A 19,589-nucleotide genomic window follows, 5' to 3' on the forward strand; every position below is an offset into this window, starting at 1 on the left:
AAAAGATCATTGCCAACGGCTCTGTAATTTCATCTCTTGCTTCCCATAGAATCCTTGGAAAAATCCCGTCAGGCCCGGGGGACTTGTCTATCCTCAAGTTTTTCAAAATGCCCAACACATCTTCCTTCCTAACAAGTATTTCCTCGAGCTTACCAATCTGTTTCACACTGTCCTCTCCAACAATATCGCCCCTCTCATTTGTAAATACAGAAGAAAAGTACTCATTCAAGACCTCTCCTATCTCTTCAGATTCAATACACAATCTCCCGCTACTGTCCTTGATCGGACCTACCCTCGCTCTAGTCATTCTCATATTTCTCACATATGTGTAAAAGGCCTTGGGGTTTTCCTTGATCCTACCCGCCAAAGATTGTTCATGCCCTCTCTTAGCTCTCCTAATCCCTTTCTTCAGTTCCCTCCTGGCTATCTTGTATCCCTCCAATGCCCTGTCTGAACCTTGTTTCCTCAGCCTTACATAAGTCTCCTTTTTCCTCTTAACAAGACATTCAACCTCTCTTGTCAACCATGGTTCCCTCACTCGACCATCTCTTCCCTGCCTGACAGGGACATACATATCAAGGACACGTAGTACCTGTTCCTTGAACAAGTTCCACATTTCACTTGTGTCCTTCCCTGCCAGCCTATGTTCCCAACTTATGCACTTCAATTCTTGTCTGACAACATCGTATTTACCCTTCCCCCAATTGTAAACCTTGCCCTGTTGCACGCGCCTATCCCTCTCCATTACTAAAGTGAAAGTCACAGAATTGTGGTCACTATCTCCAAAATGCTCCCCCACTAACAAATCTATCACTTGCCCTGGTTCATTACCAAGTACTAAATCCAATATTGCCCTTCCTCTGGTCGGACAATCTACCAGAGGAAGGGCATGTAATGCCTGGTCAGTCTATGCAGCTCCAAAATGTCATAGAGGCATATAGTGTAAGCGCACAGAAAAAAGCCCTTTGGCCCATCTTGTCTGGGCCAGCCATCAAACACCTATCCTAATCGTATTCTCCAGCACTTGGTCCATAATCTTGCATTAGCCTTGTAGGCTATGGTGTTTCAAGTGCTTATCTAAATGCTTCTTAAATGTTGTGACAGTTCCTGCCCCACCATCCTTTCAGGCAGTGAATTCCTGATTCCCACCATTCTCTGGGTGGAAACGTTTTCTGCTCAAATTCCCCAATTTCCCCGAATCCCTCTAAATCTCCAGTCCCTTAACTTAAATCTACGCCCCTGGTGAATGACCCCTCTACTAAGGGGAAAGCTTTCTACCTCTCTCCCCCATCTATATCCCACATAATTTTGTACACCTCGATGAGATCCCGCTTCAGTCATCTATGCTCTAAGGAAAACAACGCCAGCCTATCCAGCCTCTCTTCATAGCTGAAACTCTCCAGCCCAGGTAGCATCCTCCTCTCTAGTGCAATCACATCCTTTCTATTGTGTGGTGACCAGAACTGCACACATTACTCTGACTGTGGCATAACGAGTGTTTTAAACAGCTCCATCAGAACCTCCATGCTCTTATATCCTATAGCTCAGCAAATAAAGGCAAGTATCTCATGTGCCTTCTTAACCACCTTATCTACCTGTCCTGCTGTCTTTAGGGATCTTTGAACATGCACCCGACTGTCACTCTGGCCCTCTGTACTTCCTGATATCTGACCGTTCATTGATAGTCCTCCAAAAATGCATCACCTCACACTTTTCAGGGTTAAATTTAATTTGCCACTGTTCTGCTCATCTGACCTGCCCATGTATATCACCCTAAAATCTGTATCATCCTGTAATCTCCTTGCTATTTACCACACTACCAATTTTCATGTCATCCGCGAACTTACAGGTCATACCCGCCACATTCACATCTAGACCATTAATGTACACTACAAACAGCAAGCGACCCAGTATCGATCCCTACGACACACCACTGGACACAGGTTGCGAGTCACAAAAACAACCTTCAGCCTTTACCCTCTGCCTCCTTCACTAAGCAAATTTTAGATCCAATTTACCAAATTGCCCTGGATCCAATGGGCTCTTACTTTCGTGATCAGCCTCCCATGCGGGACTTTGTCAAAAACCTTACTGAAGTCCCTGTGGACTATATCAACTACACTGCTGTCACCTGCACATCTCATCAACTCCTTGAAACGTTCAAACAAGTTTGTCGGACATGATTTCCCCCTGACAAGACCAAACTGCCTAACCTTGATTAATCCTTGCCTCTCCAAGTGGAGATTAGTTCTGTCCCTCAAGAGTTTTTTCCAATAGTTTTCCTACCACTGATGCTAGACTCACTGGCCTGTAATAATCTTATTTTTCCTCACTTCCCTTCTTGGACAATGGTACAATATTAACTGTCCTCCAGTTCTCTCCTGTGACCAGAGAGGGTTTGAAACTTCACTTCAAAGCCCCCAGAATCTCCCCCCTTGCCTCACACAGCAGCCCAGGATACATATCATCTGGGCCTGGGGATTTATCCAATTTTAAGCCTGCTAAAGCTGCTAACACCTCCTCCCTCTCAATGCTAATCTATTCAATTATATCACAGTCCCCCTTCCTGCTTTCTATACCTACATCGTCCGTCCTTCTCCATAGTGAACACACATGTAAAATACTCAATTAATATCTCGCCTACATCTTTCGGCTTCACGAACAGGTTGCCACTTTGGTCCCTATTGGGTCCTACCATTCACCTGGTTACCCCGTTGCACTTAATATACTTATAAAACAACTTGAGACTTCCCTTTATTTTGCCCGCAAGTATTTTTTCATGCCCCTCTTCGCTCTCCTAATTTCTTTTTTAAGTGTGTCACTGCACTTTTTATACTCCTCTGGGGCATCCAACATTTTGAGCCCTGGAATCTGCCGTAAGACTCGCTTTTTTACCTGAACCAATGGTGCCTATCACTTGACATTCAGGGTTCTCAGGACTTGTTGGTCCCACCCTTTACTTTCATGAGTGCTTTGTTTTTGAAAACATAAACAAAATCAAAATACCTCAGCCTCTTTGGTCTTTTAAACATAACTGAAGCCCCTCATCCTGGGTATCTGTCTTGACAATCTCCTCAGCACTCTTTCCAATAGTGTGACATCCTTCCTAGCATGTGCTCTCCTTATTGTAACTCACGCCAAGTCCCGTTAATCCACCACTTTGTCGGGCCTATATTGGCTCCGGCTCTGGTAATGCCTTGATTTTAAACTCCCCCTGAGGCATCGCCACCTTTGTAACCTGCTGCAGCCCTACAAGCAACTTTATCGACAACTTACATTTATGAAATTAAATGAAAAGGAAATGAAAATCGCTTATTGTCACAAATAGGCTTCAAATGAAGTTACTGTGAAAAGCCCCTAGTCACCACATTCCGGCGCCTGTTCGGGGAGGCTGGTACGGGAATTGAACCATGCTGCAGGCCTGCCTTAGTCTGCTTTAAAAGCCAGCGATTTAACCCAGTGAGCTAAACCAGCCCCTACATGGTGCATTGAACATGGTAAAAGATTCTAAGGGATTAAACGGGAATGTCATGAAGCAGAATTAAATACCAAAGCACATATTAGGGAAGGGTAAGGTTTAAAGAAGAGGAATAAAGAAAGGTGAAGAGGTTTGGGGAGGATATTCCAGAGCTTAGGACTGTTGCAACTGAAGAAGTGATTCACCAATGGTGCAGCAATTAAAACCAGGGATGCTCAAGGAGCCAGTATTAGAAGAGCGCAGATATCTCAGTGGAGTTTAGAGCTGGAGCAGATTACAAAGATACAGGAAGGTGAAGCCATGGGGGGAATCCCCTGCCGCATGATTTCTGTGCTATGTCATTTTTGGCCTTCTGATCATCCCCAAATTTAGTTGCTCCACCAAAACCATGAACTGTATTTAATGGAGACAACGGGGGTCTCACCCACCGGTGAGGCGATCAGAGCCCTGCGATACCTCCTTTTGGGGAAGGGCCACTGTATTAGGCGCCAGTCAGGCACTTAACTGGGCAGCCGCAGACCTCCCCCAGGATTAAGGATGCTAGGAGGCGGAGGTCCCACCCGCCAAGAACAGGCTAGTCGGATGTCAACAACTGGGCTTCGTTCAGCAGCGCCATCAGGGAGGTGGTGGCTGCTGCCGGTACTGCACTTATCTGAGATCCATGAGCAGTGGGAAAGGATTTGTGGAGTTGGGGCCCAGGGAGAGAGGGGGAGCAATGGGCACCAAGGTCCACCCTTTGCCAATGCCGGGTCCCTCAATCAGGTGGTGGTGTTTCCATGTGTCTGCTGCCCTTGTCTTTCTAAGACATAGATGTTTTGGAAGGTGCTGTCAAAGAACGATTGACAAGTTGCTACAGTGCACCTTATACCTGGCCTGCACTCTTGCTATTATGCACCTATGATGGAGTGAGTGAATGTTTAAGCTGGTGGATGGCGTGTCAAGCAAGCAGGCTGCTTTGCTCTGTATGGTGTCAAAACACTTGAGTATTCTTGGAGCTGCATCAAAGCAAATGGAGAGTATTCCAACACACTACTGACTTGCATTTTGTAGGACGTGGATAGGCTTTAGGGAGTCAGAGGTGAGTTACCCACTGCAGAATTCCCAGCTTCTGAGTTGTTCCCATAGCCACAGTATTTTCATGGTTTTTGCAGTTCAGTTTCTGGTAATGCTAAGCCCCCAGGGTGTTGATAGTGGAGGATTCAGCTATGGTAATGACATTGAATGTCATGGGCACATGGTCAGAGTTTTCTTTTGTTGGAGGTGGTTATAGCCTGACACTTGTGTTCAGTTACTTGTTGGCCAGGTCACAAAAAAATTATTTTTCTCTCCCAGGTATCCGTGGGAAACCGGGCCCAGCAGGGCTGCCAGGACTGCCGGCTCGCAGTGTGAGTGTGGGATACACACTGGTAAAGCACAGTCAGTCAGACTCCGTGCCAGCCTGCCCGCTAGGAATGAACAGTTTGTGGGACGGGTACAGCTTGCTGTTTGTGGAAGGACAAGAAAAGACTCACAACCAGGATCTGGGTGAGTGCCAGGACACCATGCCTCCACATCTCTTCCCTCCCTGCCCCCCGCAAACTCACAAAAATACTACTGCGGAAGCCACAATCATATCAATGTCATCAGACAATATACAAAACATTTAGGAGACAGTTTTTTCTTATTCATTTTTGCGGGATGCGAGTGCCGTTGGCTAGGCCAGTATTTATTGCCTATCGGTAATGGCCCTTGAGAGGGTGGTGGTGGGCTGCCTATTTGAACCGCTGCAGTCCCTGAGGTGCAGGCACACCCACCGTGCTGTTAGATGGGAAGTTCCAGGATATTGACAGTGAAGGAACAATGATACATTTCCACGTCAGGATGGTGAGTGTCTTGGAGGAGAACTTCCAGGTGGTGGTGTTCCCATGTATCTGCTGACTGGAAGGTAGTGGTCGCAGGTTTGGAAGGTGCTGCCGAAGGAGCTTTGATGAGTTCCACAGTATGAGGAAGCTGAATGTCCATCAGTATCACCATTAATCCAAAGAACTGTAGCTCCACCTGAATATATTTTATAATAGTAATAATAATCTTTATTAGTGTCACAAGTAGGCTTACATTAACACTGCAATGTAGTTACTGTGAAAATCCCCTAGTCGCCACACTCCGGCGCTTGTTAGGGTACACTGAGGGAGAATTCAGAATGTCCAATTCACCTAACAAGCAGGTCTTGTGGGAGGAAACCGGAGCACCCAGAGTAACCGGGCAGCACTGTAGCACAGTGGTTAGCTCCACAGCGCCAGGGTCCCAGATTCGATTCCCGGCTTTGGTCACTGTCTGTGTGGAGTCTGCACGTTCTCCCCGTGTCTACATCGTTTCCTCCAGGTGCTCTGGTTTCCTCCCACAAATCCCGAAAGACGTGCTGTTAGGTAATTTGGACATTCTGAATTCTTCCTCTGTGTACCCGAACAGGCGCCGGAACATGACGATTCGGTGCTTTTCACAGTAACTTCATTTCAGTGTTAATGTAAGCCTACTTGTGACAATAAAGACTATTATTAATTAAACCCACGCAGACATGGGGAGAACGTGCAGACTCCGCACAGACAGTGACCCAAGCGGGAATCGAACCTGAGACCCTGGCGCTGTGAAGCAACAGTGCTAGCCACTGTGCTACCATGCCGCCCATATTTGAATACACTTTGGCTAAGCACCGCGTACAAACCATTTGCTCCAGGCATTGTGCTCAATATGCATTGTTTATGAAACAAAACAAACCAATAGCAATAACAGGAATCAATGTTAGTGTTAAAGTTACAATTTGGATTATTTTCAACTGGTTGATTTTTAAAAAGGGATCTTTTTGGGGTGATCCTAAAGAAAAAGGTCGAAATTTGCTTGGTGACTCACTGAACAAATACATAGCCCATTGCAAAGCTAAACACCATGGATTAGGAAGATCCCTGGAGTCAGTGTGAGGAATTGGTTACTCTCAGCAAGAATCGTGTTAAGGGACAACAATTGACCTCCACACTACTGGATTCAGGAGTAAAAACCACAGGGTTTTCAGTCCTGATCCCAAAGTGTACGTGCACGTCTGGTGAATAAAGGTTGGCACATGGTCTTCTCAAGCCAGATAGCCTAGCATCAGGTACTGTCCAGGAAAGTATGTGAATGTTGGCTTTATGGGTAGCTGCCATCAGATGCGCATGGAGTGGCCCCGGCATAAGTCAACACCTCAATTGGAAAAAATGGGACTTGCATTTACCAGACAACTGATTGCATTTTAAAAGCTAACCATTAATGGCGAGGCATGCAGTTTACATTGCATAAAGTGAGTGAATGTAATGTTGCACAGATGACTGTGTTATATATTCGTGGAATCCGTTAAAGATGTAAATGTGACTGCTTAAATGCTGCATCCAACCCTGCCAGGGCGAACCAATGATTCAAGGCTGGCATGGCCGCCGAACCAAAATGCCGCCTCAACCGGCTCCAGATCTTTAAGGAAGACGTCACCACCCGACTTCCCATGGACTTACTCCGGGGCAAATGGAAGTGGGGCCAGAGCCAAAGCCCTCAGGCTAACCCCCGTACACGATGCCTCCTCCACTTGTACCCACTCCACCTCTTGCCCTCGCCACCACTGCCGAACCTCCTCTGCATTTGTTGCCCAATAGTAATACAAAAGATTAGGGAACACCAGCTCCCTCCCACCCGCCGCTTACTTTGTAAAAATACCTGCCGAACTTACAGCGGCTTACCTGCCCACACATAATCATAAATTATTCTATCCAACTTACAGAAGAACGCTTCAGCAGGAATACAGGGAGGGACTGAAATATGAGCAAAACTCTTGGCAGCCCCCTCCATCAGGCCTGCCAGATTCCATTTATACGTCAGAGCCCAGTCTGAGCCTCCTGAATACCTAAGTACCTGAATCTACTTCTGGCCAGCCTGAATGAAAAGGCATTCAAATCTGCCCCTGTCCCAGGGCACGAACCGGAAATACTTCACTTTTGGTCATAATCAATTTGTAGCCCGAGAAGGTGCCAAATTTATCCAGTATACTTCTAATCTTATCCAGACACCCCAGCGGATTAGACATGTACAATAACAAGTCATCAGCATATAGCGAAACTCTGCGTTCCCTCCCCCGCCTCACAGTACCTGGCCACTCCTCAAAAGCCAGGAGAGCAACAGCAAGAGGTTCTATCGCTAATGCAAACAGAAGTGGGGATAACGGGCAGCCCTGCCTCGTGCCCCTCTATAGCCGGAAATACTCCGAGCTAACCAAATTTGTCCTAACACTAGCTGCAGAGGCCACATACACAACCTCACCCATGAGACAAATGTGGGCCCAAATCGAAACCTACTCAGCAAATAGCTCCACTCTACCCTATCGAAAGCCTTCTCCGCATCCATAGCCACCACACCCTCGGGCAGCCTGCCCTCAGACGGCGTCTTAACAACATTGAATAGACGTCTGATATTACCAGACAGCTGCCTCCCCTTCACAAAACATGTCTGATCCTCTGACACCACTCCCAGAAAACAACCCTCAGGCCGTCATGCTACTATCTTAGCCAGAACTTTCATATCAGTATTTAACAAGGAAATGGACATGAACGGTCCACATTCCACCGGGTCTTTTTCCTTTTTGGGGAGAACATCCCCAGAAGATGTGGGGCCAGTTCCGTCACAGTTTATAAAAATCAATCAGAAAACCACCTGGGACTGGCGCCTTCCTTGACTGCATTGCATCAATAGCCCCCTTGAGAGGGGTGGGGGGGGGGGGGGTGGGGGGTGGGGGGGTGGGGGGGGTGAAAGACCTGTTCTTAGAAGCTATGTGAGCTCTGGGGAGTTGCGGGAGAAATAGGACTTGCTGAAGGGGGGCAGAGTTTAGGTATTGACAGTTGTGAGATCTTGAGCAGAAGGAGATGTCCTCGTTTCCTCGACTGCCGGATCACTACTTGCTGGATAGGTTGCTCTTGCCAGATGCGTTGTGGGATTGGAGAATTGCGGACATCAATAGATAGCCCGTGGGTACAAGAAATGCGCCGTTTGATGACATAAAGAGATAAACAGAAGTGGGAAGAGGAGTTGGGTATGGAGTTGGGATGAGGGGGTATGGAGTGAAATTATGCGTCAGGTTAATGCCACATCGTCATGCGCCAGGATGAGCTTGATACAGTTCAAGGTGATGCATAGGGCCCATATGACATGGGCGCAAATTAATAGGTTCTTCGCAGGGATAGCGCATTGGTGTGAGAGTTGTAGAAGGGGACCAGCTAACCATGTCCACATGTTCTGGTCATGTCCACGATTGTTGGGGTTCTGGGGCTTGTTATTTGAGACACTAGCTAAAATTGTGGGGGTGGAGATGTTACCGGGTCCTCTTGAGGTGATCTTTCGGTAGTCGGAAGTGCCAGGGCTGATGGAGAGGAAGGGGGCCGATGTGGCGGCCTGGAGGTGAATCTTATTGGCATGGAAGTCAGAGAAGTTGTCGGCATGGTTGGGGGATGGTGTGGAATTCCTTAAAATGGAGAAGATTAAGCTTGTCTTTTGGATCTAGGATGGGGGGTTCTGGACGAGATGGAGGCTGTTCTTGTCTCCGTTTGTGGATCTGTTTGTTGCCAGCAGAATTAGAGGGTGGGGGCGGGGGGAGGAAGTGGGTCATGGGGGGGGTTTCGGGGAGAAAAGTGTCAAGTTAGGGGGATTGTATTTTGTTATTGAATGATTGTTTGTTTGTTGTTATGTGTGCCCTGATTTGAGTAAAAACGTTATTTAAAAAAATCTGTGTGTGATTTTAGAATAATACTGTCTTTGTTCGTCCACAGGAATGGCCGGCTCATGCTTGCCCCGTTTCACCACCATGCCTTTCCTTTATTGTAATATTGATGAGGTGTGCCATTATGCAAACAGGAACGATAAGTCCTATTGGCTGTCTACCACTGCCCCTATCCCCATGATGCCAGTTTCCAACCTGCAGATCCGACGCTACATCAGCCGCTGTTCCGTCTGCGAGGTGCCATCTCAGGCCATTGCTGTCCACAGCCAGGATATAACCATTCCACAGTGCCCGCACGGTTGGCGGAGTCTCTGGATAGGCTACTCCTTCCTCATGGTTAGTGCTAGCTCTGATTTGGCAGAAAGTGGCGTTTGTTAGGCAAGGTGCTTGAGGGATGTATATGATGCGACAGCCAGGGCAAAGCAACAGCAGCAGGGAATGGTGGCAGGATTACCCTGCAGGTAGCTTTCTAGAGGGCAAGGCTCTCTTATCATGGACTGATCGAATTTACAGTCCAGAAGGAGGCCATTCGATCCATCGTGTCTGCACCGGCCCTTGGAAAGAGCACCCACCACCCTATCCCGTAACCCAGTAACCTTCTTGGACACGAAGGGCAGTTTAGCATGGCCAATCCACCTAACCTGCGCATCCTTGGACTGTGGGAGGAAACCGGTGCACCCGGAGAAACCCACGCAGACACAAGGAGAACGTGCAGACAGTGGCCCACGCCGCAAATCAAACCTGGGACCCTAGAGCTGTGAAGCAACTGTGCTAACCACTGTGCTACCATGCTGTCCACACTCCTCAGCAGAGTGCAGAGGCCTAGCTACAGAAAGAAAACTGCCATCATTGTACAAGCTTTTATACCGTGTATTAATCATTCCCAGTTACTTTATTTAAATTGCAGACCTTTTCCTGTAAGATCCAGCTCCATCAGTCCGATTTAGAGGTGGCAGTAGTTGTTCAGAGAGACCGGTCTTTCACACCATTCATTCAAATTCTTTCTCTTCCCAGCACACAGCTGCTGGTGCCGAAGGTGGGGGCCAGTCTCTCGTGTCACCAGGCTCCTGCCTGGAGGACTTCCGCTCCACACCCTTCATTGAATGCAACGGTGCCCGCGGCACATGCCACTACTTCGCCAACAAGTACAGTTTCTGGCTGACCATCGTGGAGGAAAACCGCCAGTTTGTGGAGTCGCCGCCCTCGGAGACGCTGAAAGCGGGCCAGCTGCGGACACGGGTCAGCCGCTGTCAAGTCTGTATGAAGTACTTGTAGCGGCCAGCCTGCTCGGATCCACCCCGCCAACGTGACTCCCGCTCAGCCAGCAGGCACAGCAGGCCTTTCTGATGAATCGTCTGCCAACTTCACGAACTTTGTATATTAGGAGATGGTTTCTAAAACCGATTGTATAAAAAAAATGGTGTACCCTGATATCTACCATTCTGCAAAGCCCCCCATTTTATTAACCTACTGAGCTTACACATGAGCAAATAAGGGACCAGACAGTGCCAATGTTACCTGGGTCTGGTCTGGTCCAATCTATTTAGGTGCAGTTTATTTTCAGTAGCTCCTTTCAATCTGATCAGGACGATGCTATCTATGCCTGTGTACAGGAAGCAGTATAATGTATGGGTGTCACTAGGCTGTTTGAAGGTGAAGCCTGTATTCATTCATGTAGAGGGAGCCTGCTTCCAGTTTCTCATATATTTCTGATGGGCTGTGCCACACTTGATGCCACCCCAACCTGCAATAAAATACCAGCGCTTCCACAAGCTTTTTTTGAAACTGGGAGTAGAAGTGAGAGCTTCTTTTAAGATCATCTCTGCCAATGACCTGTTCCCTCATACTCCTGGCTGTTCACAGTGCTAACTGTTCGTCGGTCTGGTGTTCCTGTAAATGATGCCACACTTTTACCTGGCATTATCCCACCCAGTGTCCTTCTCTCAGATTGACGTGCCACAAAAGCATTTTCCTGTTTGCCATAACATCGCAACTGACCTCTGTTGCAGTTCGCCTCCTCCAAGCTGTATCTTAAAAGTCCTTATACTGGAGACTGGGATGGGGGTCGGCAACGTTAATGGCACCAAGAACCATTTTTTAGAATGTAGTCAGAAAAGCAAATTTGAAGAGTCACAATATATTATTTAAACACCAACAACCATGAAAAACAAGACAGAGACACATTGCAACAACATTGAAATGTTCTGACAAAAATGTTGTTCACTGAATTATGTAATTTTTAACAAATACAATGTTAACAAAATGAAACAAGCCATTTAATAATCATCAAAATGAGTTGGATCAGTTAAGTGTCTGGCCCATAATGAGCTACACGCGACTCAGGAGCCGTAGGTTGCGGACGTCTTGAACAAAGGATGTCAGAAAATACATAAGTATTTGCATGTTAATCTTATCTACTGAAGATAAACTGGCCTATGTTTCAAGGGCTTTTTCATATACTGTAAATACATTAGTTTGCTTTGTTGTGGAATTAAATTTTACAGGATGCGTTCCCCCCCCCCCCCTGCAATTTACTCTCCTGAAACAGGGATGCATTCTGTGATTCCCACAAAGATAATGAAATAGTGAATTTTAAAAGCACGTGCCTAATTGTACACAGTCACTTTCCACAGTGACCAAACTGTGACTAGTTCTAAAGCTATCACCTGCACTTCTCATTTCATAAGTCACAATAGAAAAGCAATAAAAATATCGTGGAAGTTTCATGTTTACTCATCACATAGGTGCTCTTTTTAAAGTTTATGGCTACCTCAGAAAGTGAAATAGTTGCCCTACTTTCTCCTACCACAGAATAGGTTTTAACATAAGTTACTAAGAATGCATGCATTTCTGCATGGATATATTCAACTGGCTTTCATTCATAGGAAGCTTTTGTTTTCACCCTCTATAATATAAAAGAACAAACTTCTCACTGTAAAGTGGGGAGATTGGAAGTGACCATTCAACTCTACTGAAAACTGCCTGCAGTGGTTAAGTAGCAGATATGTCACCTCTAATAGCCTCAGTTGTCTTTGGCTAATATAGTGAAGCCTCTCCGTCACCATTTCACATTAGCACAGGATCCTTTAACACAGCATTGTGTCCCTCTTTGCTTTTGGTACAGACAAATCCGTTTTGGCTCATTGAGCTGTTGATTTCACTGTCAATTGTTAAAAAATACAGTGATGTTAAGTGTGGTGCCTTGATGTACTTTTCAGCACTCTGCGTTGAGAAACTATTGTTGTGTTTGTTGCATGTGACATCAGCTTAAGCCATATTTGTCACAATTGTAAACTGCAGTGATTTAATGTCAGTCATTAGCATGTAGTAGAGGGATGAAGGCTCCTGTGCTTCATGGTGCTGTCCAATGTAGAGGCCGTGATTCTTCTCGTGACTGCTAAGCACAGCGACATTCTATTCAGCACGTAAACTGGTTTCACTGAACATGGTGCTTTTCTTTCAGAGGTAGCCTTATGTACTACGGTCAAGGGTTTTGTTTTCAATCAAGAATATGTGAGAGGTGTGTGTAGGAGATAGGTAGGCTGAGAAACTGCCCCTCATCCAACAGTTCATAAAGAGCAGTGATTTTGAATTGGGTAGTCAGCTCAAATGCTTAGTTTTTTTTTTAGGATGTGGGTTGCAACCTTTTACCCATGCTCGAAACCCAACAGAGACCATAATCAGAGGCCTGGTAAGGATTTCGATCATGACTTAAGTTCTGAGGGTAGATTTTGCAAATCCTCACATGACTTAAAAAGCACATTGGAAAATTGTGCGCACTTCAAAACCAGGTAATGGCAACCCCTGTCATGCAAAAGCAAAATAACATATTTTTAAAACCCACAAGTGTTTGTATTCACAATGGTGCTATTTTATATTGCTTGACTGTATTGCGAAAGTATTCAACTCTGCTCAATTTTCTTATGACAGGGGTCCAGAATGTATCTGCTTGAACCTGCTTGCAAGTGGCTGAGTGCTTCACTCATTGAGAAAATTACCACCCCGCCCCCCTCCCCAAATCCACCCTGCCATCTCCAGATGGTTCGGGAAGAATGTACATTTCAGAATTCAGATGAATTGCTCTCAATTATGCTTGTGTCATTATGTCTGGAATCGATTTTTCCCTCTCGTTTTAAACAAGTAAACAATTCCAAATGTAACCTTTTTTCTTTGTTGTCACTTAATACCTGTATATGCAGGATTAATGCTGCCAGGTTTCTACTTTGAATGGTATTTGGTACTATTGAAATTTCAAATTTAAATGTTTGTATTGAAAGATTCTGGAATTGTATAGATTCAATTTATAATTGCGAAAAACAATTGGCCCAATGTTAATTGCTCACAAAGCAACATTGCTTTTCCTTTGGCCAGTGACATTGCAGAGATATATAAATTGCCAAATGAAAGTACAGTGAACAATAAACTCATGTATTCTTGTCAAATGGGCTCTGTAAAGTCTTCTCTGTCGATTGTAAGGGGCTTGTTTAAGATTAGTTTGGATTGGATTGGAGGATTTAGGCTCAAAGTGCTAAATTACCCCATATATGGCTCTAATTGGCAATTCTACTCCCAAGTGGAACTGGCTTATGAAGTCTCTTTTTAAGGTTCGAATTAAGACATCTTGGTGGGACAGGATATGAAAAGCTCCAGCCAAGGTGGAATCACTTGGGACTGATGACCCGTAACTGCTCCAATCCCGAATGCTTGCGACAAAGTCATTTCTGGACTTCGATATTTTCTGGATTATTGAATGATATTAGAATGCTGAACCACAAGTGTGTGAACAAGAAAACCCAGAGGCTATAAATATTTACCTGCAACATAAAATAGTGAAGCAGCAATAAAGTTGTTTTACTTATCTAAATACAGTATCTGCCTTGTTTCTGCTCCCAAAGCACTGGATGGAAATGATTAGGGGACATGCTTGGATCTGCTCAAAGAATTTCCAGACAACTGGGACTGCATTCTCCGTTTTTGGGACTATGTCCCCACACCACCGTGAAAAACGTTGTCTTTTACAGTAGGAAAACTGCCATCAAAAGGCCACAGATTCACAGCTTTGCAGGGGGCTAGCAGGCAGCTGTCGTGGAGCTCGCAGCTCCAGCTGCCGATATGACCCCCTGCACTTCCGGGTCAGAGGCTGCGCAAGCGCACGACAGTGGCCAAAGTGGCCACGCCGTGCTCCATGACGGACTCAGCCCGCGCACCTGGACCGCTGAAATAATGCCCCCGATTGCCTGGACACATAGACCCCAGTCCCGAATGGGGACTACCTGTCCTCCAATCGGCCCGCCCCCATCTGTGGCAGCCGCGGATTGAGTCTGCAGCCGCCTCGCACGTTTCCCGAACGACAGGACCACATTTAAAATATGCGTCGGGAATTCGGCCAGTCGGGGGTGGAGAATAGCGGGACAGGCCTCAGTCCTGAGGCAGTGAATACTTTTCGGGGGTGGGGGGGGGGGGAGAATTGCGGAACCGGCGCAGGTCCCGATTTCATGTGGGAAAGAAAACGGATTCTCTGCCCCATCGCCGAATGTGATTTCGGCTTCAGGGTGCAGAGAATCCAGCTCCTGGTGTTTCTGAACAATAGGGGGGCAATTCTCCAAACCTCGCGCCGGGCCGGAGTATCGCCGCAACCACGCCACGACGCTGGCGCGCGATTCTCCAATGTGCAGAGAATTTGCGCCGGTGCGTTTGGCGAGACGCCGGCTGCGGGCCGCTGGAATCGGCGGGGCCGCCGATTCTCTGACCGGATGGGCCAAGCGGCCGCGCGGATGCGACAGAGTCCCGCCAGCACCGTTCACCCCTGATGTGGAGATGCCAACGTTGGACTGGGATAGGCACAGTAAAAATCTTACACCAGGTTATAGTCCAACAGGTTTGTTGGGAGTGTTCCGAAAACTAGTGATCCCAAACAAACCTGATGGACTTTAACCTGGTGTAGTTAGACTTCTTACTGTGCCAAATAGATTGTGCGAGATGGGCACTAGAGAACATTCTTAGTTGAATTTGAGATTTCAGTGAGGTCCAGAAATTACTGCATAGAGCGGTACAGCACCAGGAAAATAGGTTTTGGATGTTTTAAGTGGAATTGTAAGAGAAATAAACTAAAGGTAAGAGCTAAGAGATAAAGCAAATGAAAATGTAGCTTTTATTTAAGGGATATGGATGAGTATACTCAATAAATATAACAGCCAGAATTCTCCAGTTGTCGCGATTCACTTTTCCCGCGAGCAGAGCATCCCCACCCATGGGTTTCCCAGCGGTGTGGAGTGTGTGCAATGCAAAATCCCATTGACAAGCGATGGGAAGAGAGAATCCGGCAACCAGTGAACTGTATGCCGCAGAGAAACATGGGTGAAGAACCGGAGAATCCAGCCCAAGATCTAGGAGGTCAGGGGCTGGATTCCACAATAATGGGGCTATGTCCCCACGCCAGCGTAAAAAACGGCATTTCACTCTGGACTTCCTAAAGAAAGTGATTCTCCCATCTGCAGGGGGCTTGCAGGGCCCCGGAGTGCTTCTCGCAGCTCTGGCTGCAGATACGGGGCCCGGCACTTCCGGTTGGGAGTCCGCGCATGCGGGACCCGTGGGACATGGCGGACTCGCACCGCGGAACGGCAGCAAAAATGTAGCCCCCCCCCCCCCCCCGGTATCGCGCGTGCCCGTGGGCTCTTGACTCCCAATCACTCCCCTGGCCATCCATGAAGCCTCCCCGTGGCCTCCCACCACCAGGGCGGCCGCGGACCCGATGGCCGATTAGAACGTGGTCCCAGGTGCGATTCCTGGCTTGGGTCACTGTCTGTGCGGAGGTTGCACTTTTCCCCCGTGTCTGCGTGGGTTTCCTCTGGGTGCTCCAGGTTCCTTCCACGGTCCAAAGATGTGCAGGTTAGGTGGATTGGCCGTGCTAAATTGCCCATAGTGTCCAAAAAAGGTTAGTTGGGCTACTGGGTTACAGGGATAGAGTGGAGGTGTGGGTGCAGACTCAATGGGCCGAAAGGTCTCCTGCACTGTAAATTCTATGGCTGCACTTATTATTTTCAAGTTTCGTATGGGGTCCAGTACATGACGGTGTTTCAAGCACATGCGTTTAATAAGACAAAAAAACACAATTCAAAGAGGTCAGCAAAATTCAAAAGACATGTACAGCTTTAATAATCATTATATGCACTCATCCTTTTAAACACTTTTAGCAACTCAGTGTACAGCATGTGAGCTGCTCCAAACATTTAAACTGTTGTGCAATTGATAAAAAAATATGTACAATACAAATAAATTATGTCAAAGACTAAAGAACACACCTCGCCACTGACCCATTTCCACACAAACTCATTCCATCATTGGAACTCGATGGCTCCTTTGGCCTAGGTATCCAGAACAGCTAAATTTAAATCATTATAACATTGAGGCACATTGTTATTACTTAAACAATATATTTACAATACACTACAGAAGCAATAGCAAAACAGGACTAAGATGCAATGGAACTGGAAAACATCAAGAGTGCAATAAGCCCTCTGTAACCTTGACCTCCAAGCACAGACAACATGATTTCTTGGACATGATCGGTATCTCTTTTATTATTACAAGACATTTTGAATTACACTATGTTACCAAAGTAGAGCCAATGAGGTGCAGGGTGACAAAATAATGCAAACATAGGTGTTGATTAATCTAAGATACACAATTTAACAGGAGGGGAGAAAAACATTGTGAATTAAGGAAGACCTCACAGCATTGAAAACTATAATTGGCACGCATGGCCTTTGGTCAATGAGAAAGTGGGTCTCCTATTGGTACCAGCATTTGGGGGGGGGGGGGGGGGGGCTGTTATCTTTCAGAAGGTGACAAAAAACTTTCATTCCAAAAGAACCAAAAACTGTTTTACATTTTGGACAGTAACAACTTCAAACTGCAAGGTTTGTGCAACCCTGTCATGAACAAATATTTGTTTGCTGTTTAATTTCCATATATGTGCAACGGCTTAAATTGGTGACAAGGTATAACATATGGATATGGGATATGTGGTGGGGGTAAGCTAGGTGGTTGCACAGAAAAGTAGATCAGAGTTTTCCTCCTAGATACGCTACTGAGTCATGATGGCCAGGAAGATCCCAAGTTCAATGGTAGGTTGTCCTGAATTGATATGGCTAATCAAGGGGAAAGGCGGGAAGTAATCAAGATGTTTTGAATTGAAACTTCTGTAGAATTGAACCTTTAAGAGAATTGAAACTTCAAGCGAATGGAAGGTAAATTGTTGACCTGGTTCGAAGGTCAGCTGTGCAGCAGGAGAACAGGTGTAGTGATAATTGGTGCTCTAATTGGCAGGATATGACTAGTGGCAAGGATCTGAACTGGGCTGCAACAGTTAACAGTTTTGCTTAATGTCTTAGATGATGGGATATAAAGACACATCCAAACTAGGCAGAAAAGTAAGCAGCACTGTTACCAGAGAGGTTGGAAGCATAACATTATAAAAAAAGAGATATGGATAGATAAAGTGACTGGACAAAACTATGGCAAATGGATGTCAATGTAAGGTCATCTACTTCTGACCTAAAAATTGGCAGAACAAGGTACTTTCTAAAAGGTGAAATTCTGGAAACAGTGGAGATACAAAGAGAAATGTGTGGCGCAATTCTCCCATTGGGAGACTAAGTCCCGACGCCGGAGTGAAAACCGGAGTGTTTCACTCCGGCGTCGGAGGCCGCTCCCAGCCCCCTATTCTCCCGCCCCTGGGGGCTAGGAGCAGCGCCGCGTCATTTAAGCGTACCGGGCCTTGGCGCCGCGGCGTAAATGACGCAGCCGGCACCGCGTAAATAACATCACCCGCGCATGCGCGGTTGCCGTCGTCCCCGCGTCCGCCCCGCAAGAAGATGTTGGATGGATCTTGCGGGGCGGCGGAGGAATGGAGGTCCTCCTTCAGAGAGGCCGGCCCGCCGATCGGTGGGCACCGATCGCGGGCCAGACCCCTTTTGAGGTCCCCCGGTGCAGGAATCCCCCTCCCCTCCCCCCCCCCGCCCCCCCGCACAGGACGCCCCCCCCCAGCATTCCCGCGCTGTTCCCGCCGGCACGACCAGGGTGTGGATGGCGCCGGCGGGAACCTGTCGTGTTGGGCAGGCCGCTCGGCCCATCCGGGCATGAGAATCGCCGCTCGCCCATTGCAAACGGCAAGCCCCGATTCTCCCAGTGGCCAGCCGTGATTCTTGCCACGCCGGTTTGGTGGTGGGGGGAGGGGTGGGGAGAATCGCGTGCGGGTGCCAGGGCGGCGTGGTGGGTCTCTCCCAGCTGACATGGGCAGGGGGGGAGAATTCCGCCCGTGGATTATGTAGATGGTCGGGAACTCGGCCCATCAGGGGTGGAGCATTGTGGGAGGGTCTGCCAATGATGCGTCCATTGCGTGTGGCGTGCAACGCGATGACACCATTTCGGAGGAGGCGATGTCTTTCAAACCGGCTTCAAACCGGCACCACCCCCAATTTGGGTGCCAGAAGGGATTCTCCGCACGATTGCCGATTACGATATCGGTGTCGGGCAATGGAGAATCCCACCTCTTGGGCGAAATTCTCCCGAAACGGCGCGATGTCCGCCGACTGGCACCCAAAACGGCGCCAATCAGACGGGCATCACGCCGCCCCAAAGGTGCGGAATACTCCGCATCTTTGGTGGCCGAGCCCCAACATTGAGGGGCTAGGCCGACGGCGGAGGAATTTCCGCCCCGCCAGCTGGCGGAAACGGCCTTTGTTTCCCCGCCAGCTGGTGCCGAAATGACATCTCGGGGCGGCGCATGCGCGGGAGCGTCAGCGGCCGCTGACAGTTTCCCACGCATGCGCAATGGAGGGAGTCTCTTCTGCCTCCGCCATGGTGGAGACCGTGGAGGCGGAAGGGAAAGAGTGCCCCACGGCACAGGCCCGCCCGCGGATCGGTCGGCCCCGATCGCGGGCCAGGCCACCGTGGGGGCACCCCCCGGGGCCAGGTCGCCCTGCGCCCCACGCCCCCCCCCCCAGGACCCCGGAGCCCACCCGCGCCGCCTTGTCCCGCCGTTAAGGTAGGTGATTTAATTTACGCCGGCGGGACAGGAAATTTATCGGCGGGACTTCGGCCCATTCGGGCCGGAGAATCGAGCGGGGGGTCCCGCCAACCGGCGCGGCACGATTCCCGCCCCCGCCGAATATCCGGTGCCGGAGACTTCGGCAATCGGCGGGGGGGTTGGAGAATGTCGCCCCTTGTCTTTAAGGTCTCCCTGTTCCAATGAAAGGGTTTTCAATGTTAAAACTCTCCCCCTCCACCCTCCCTCCAAAGATGCCGCCAGAGTTGAGTGTATTTCCAGTATTTTCTGTTTCC

At 47.9% G+C, this 19,589-nt stretch overlaps 1 protein-coding gene across 1 annotated transcript in view; it reads left to right on the plus strand.

Annotated features, from left to right (window-relative positions):
• The window catches only part of col4a6 (collagen, type IV, alpha 6), a 497,938-nt gene extending 483,829 nt beyond the window's left edge, over nt 1-14,109 (plus strand). Inside the window, exons 45-47 of the mRNA XM_072501535.1 lie at nt 4,811-5,002; nt 9,295-9,581; nt 10,260-14,109. Of these exons, the coding sequence (XP_072357636.1) occupies nt 4,811-5,002; nt 9,295-9,581; nt 10,260-10,520 (740 nt within the window). The 3' untranslated portion in view covers nt 10,521-14,109. The remainder of the gene's footprint in view (nt 1-4,810; nt 5,003-9,294; nt 9,582-10,259) is intronic.
• Nucleotides 14,110-19,589: the final 5,480 nt, after the last annotated feature.

Source organism: Scyliorhinus torazame, chromosome 5 (genome assembly GCF_047496885.1).
Source record: "Scyliorhinus torazame isolate Kashiwa2021f chromosome 5, sScyTor2.1, whole genome shotgun sequence".
Taxonomy (NCBI): domain Eukaryota; kingdom Metazoa; phylum Chordata; class Chondrichthyes; order Carcharhiniformes; family Scyliorhinidae; genus Scyliorhinus; species Scyliorhinus torazame.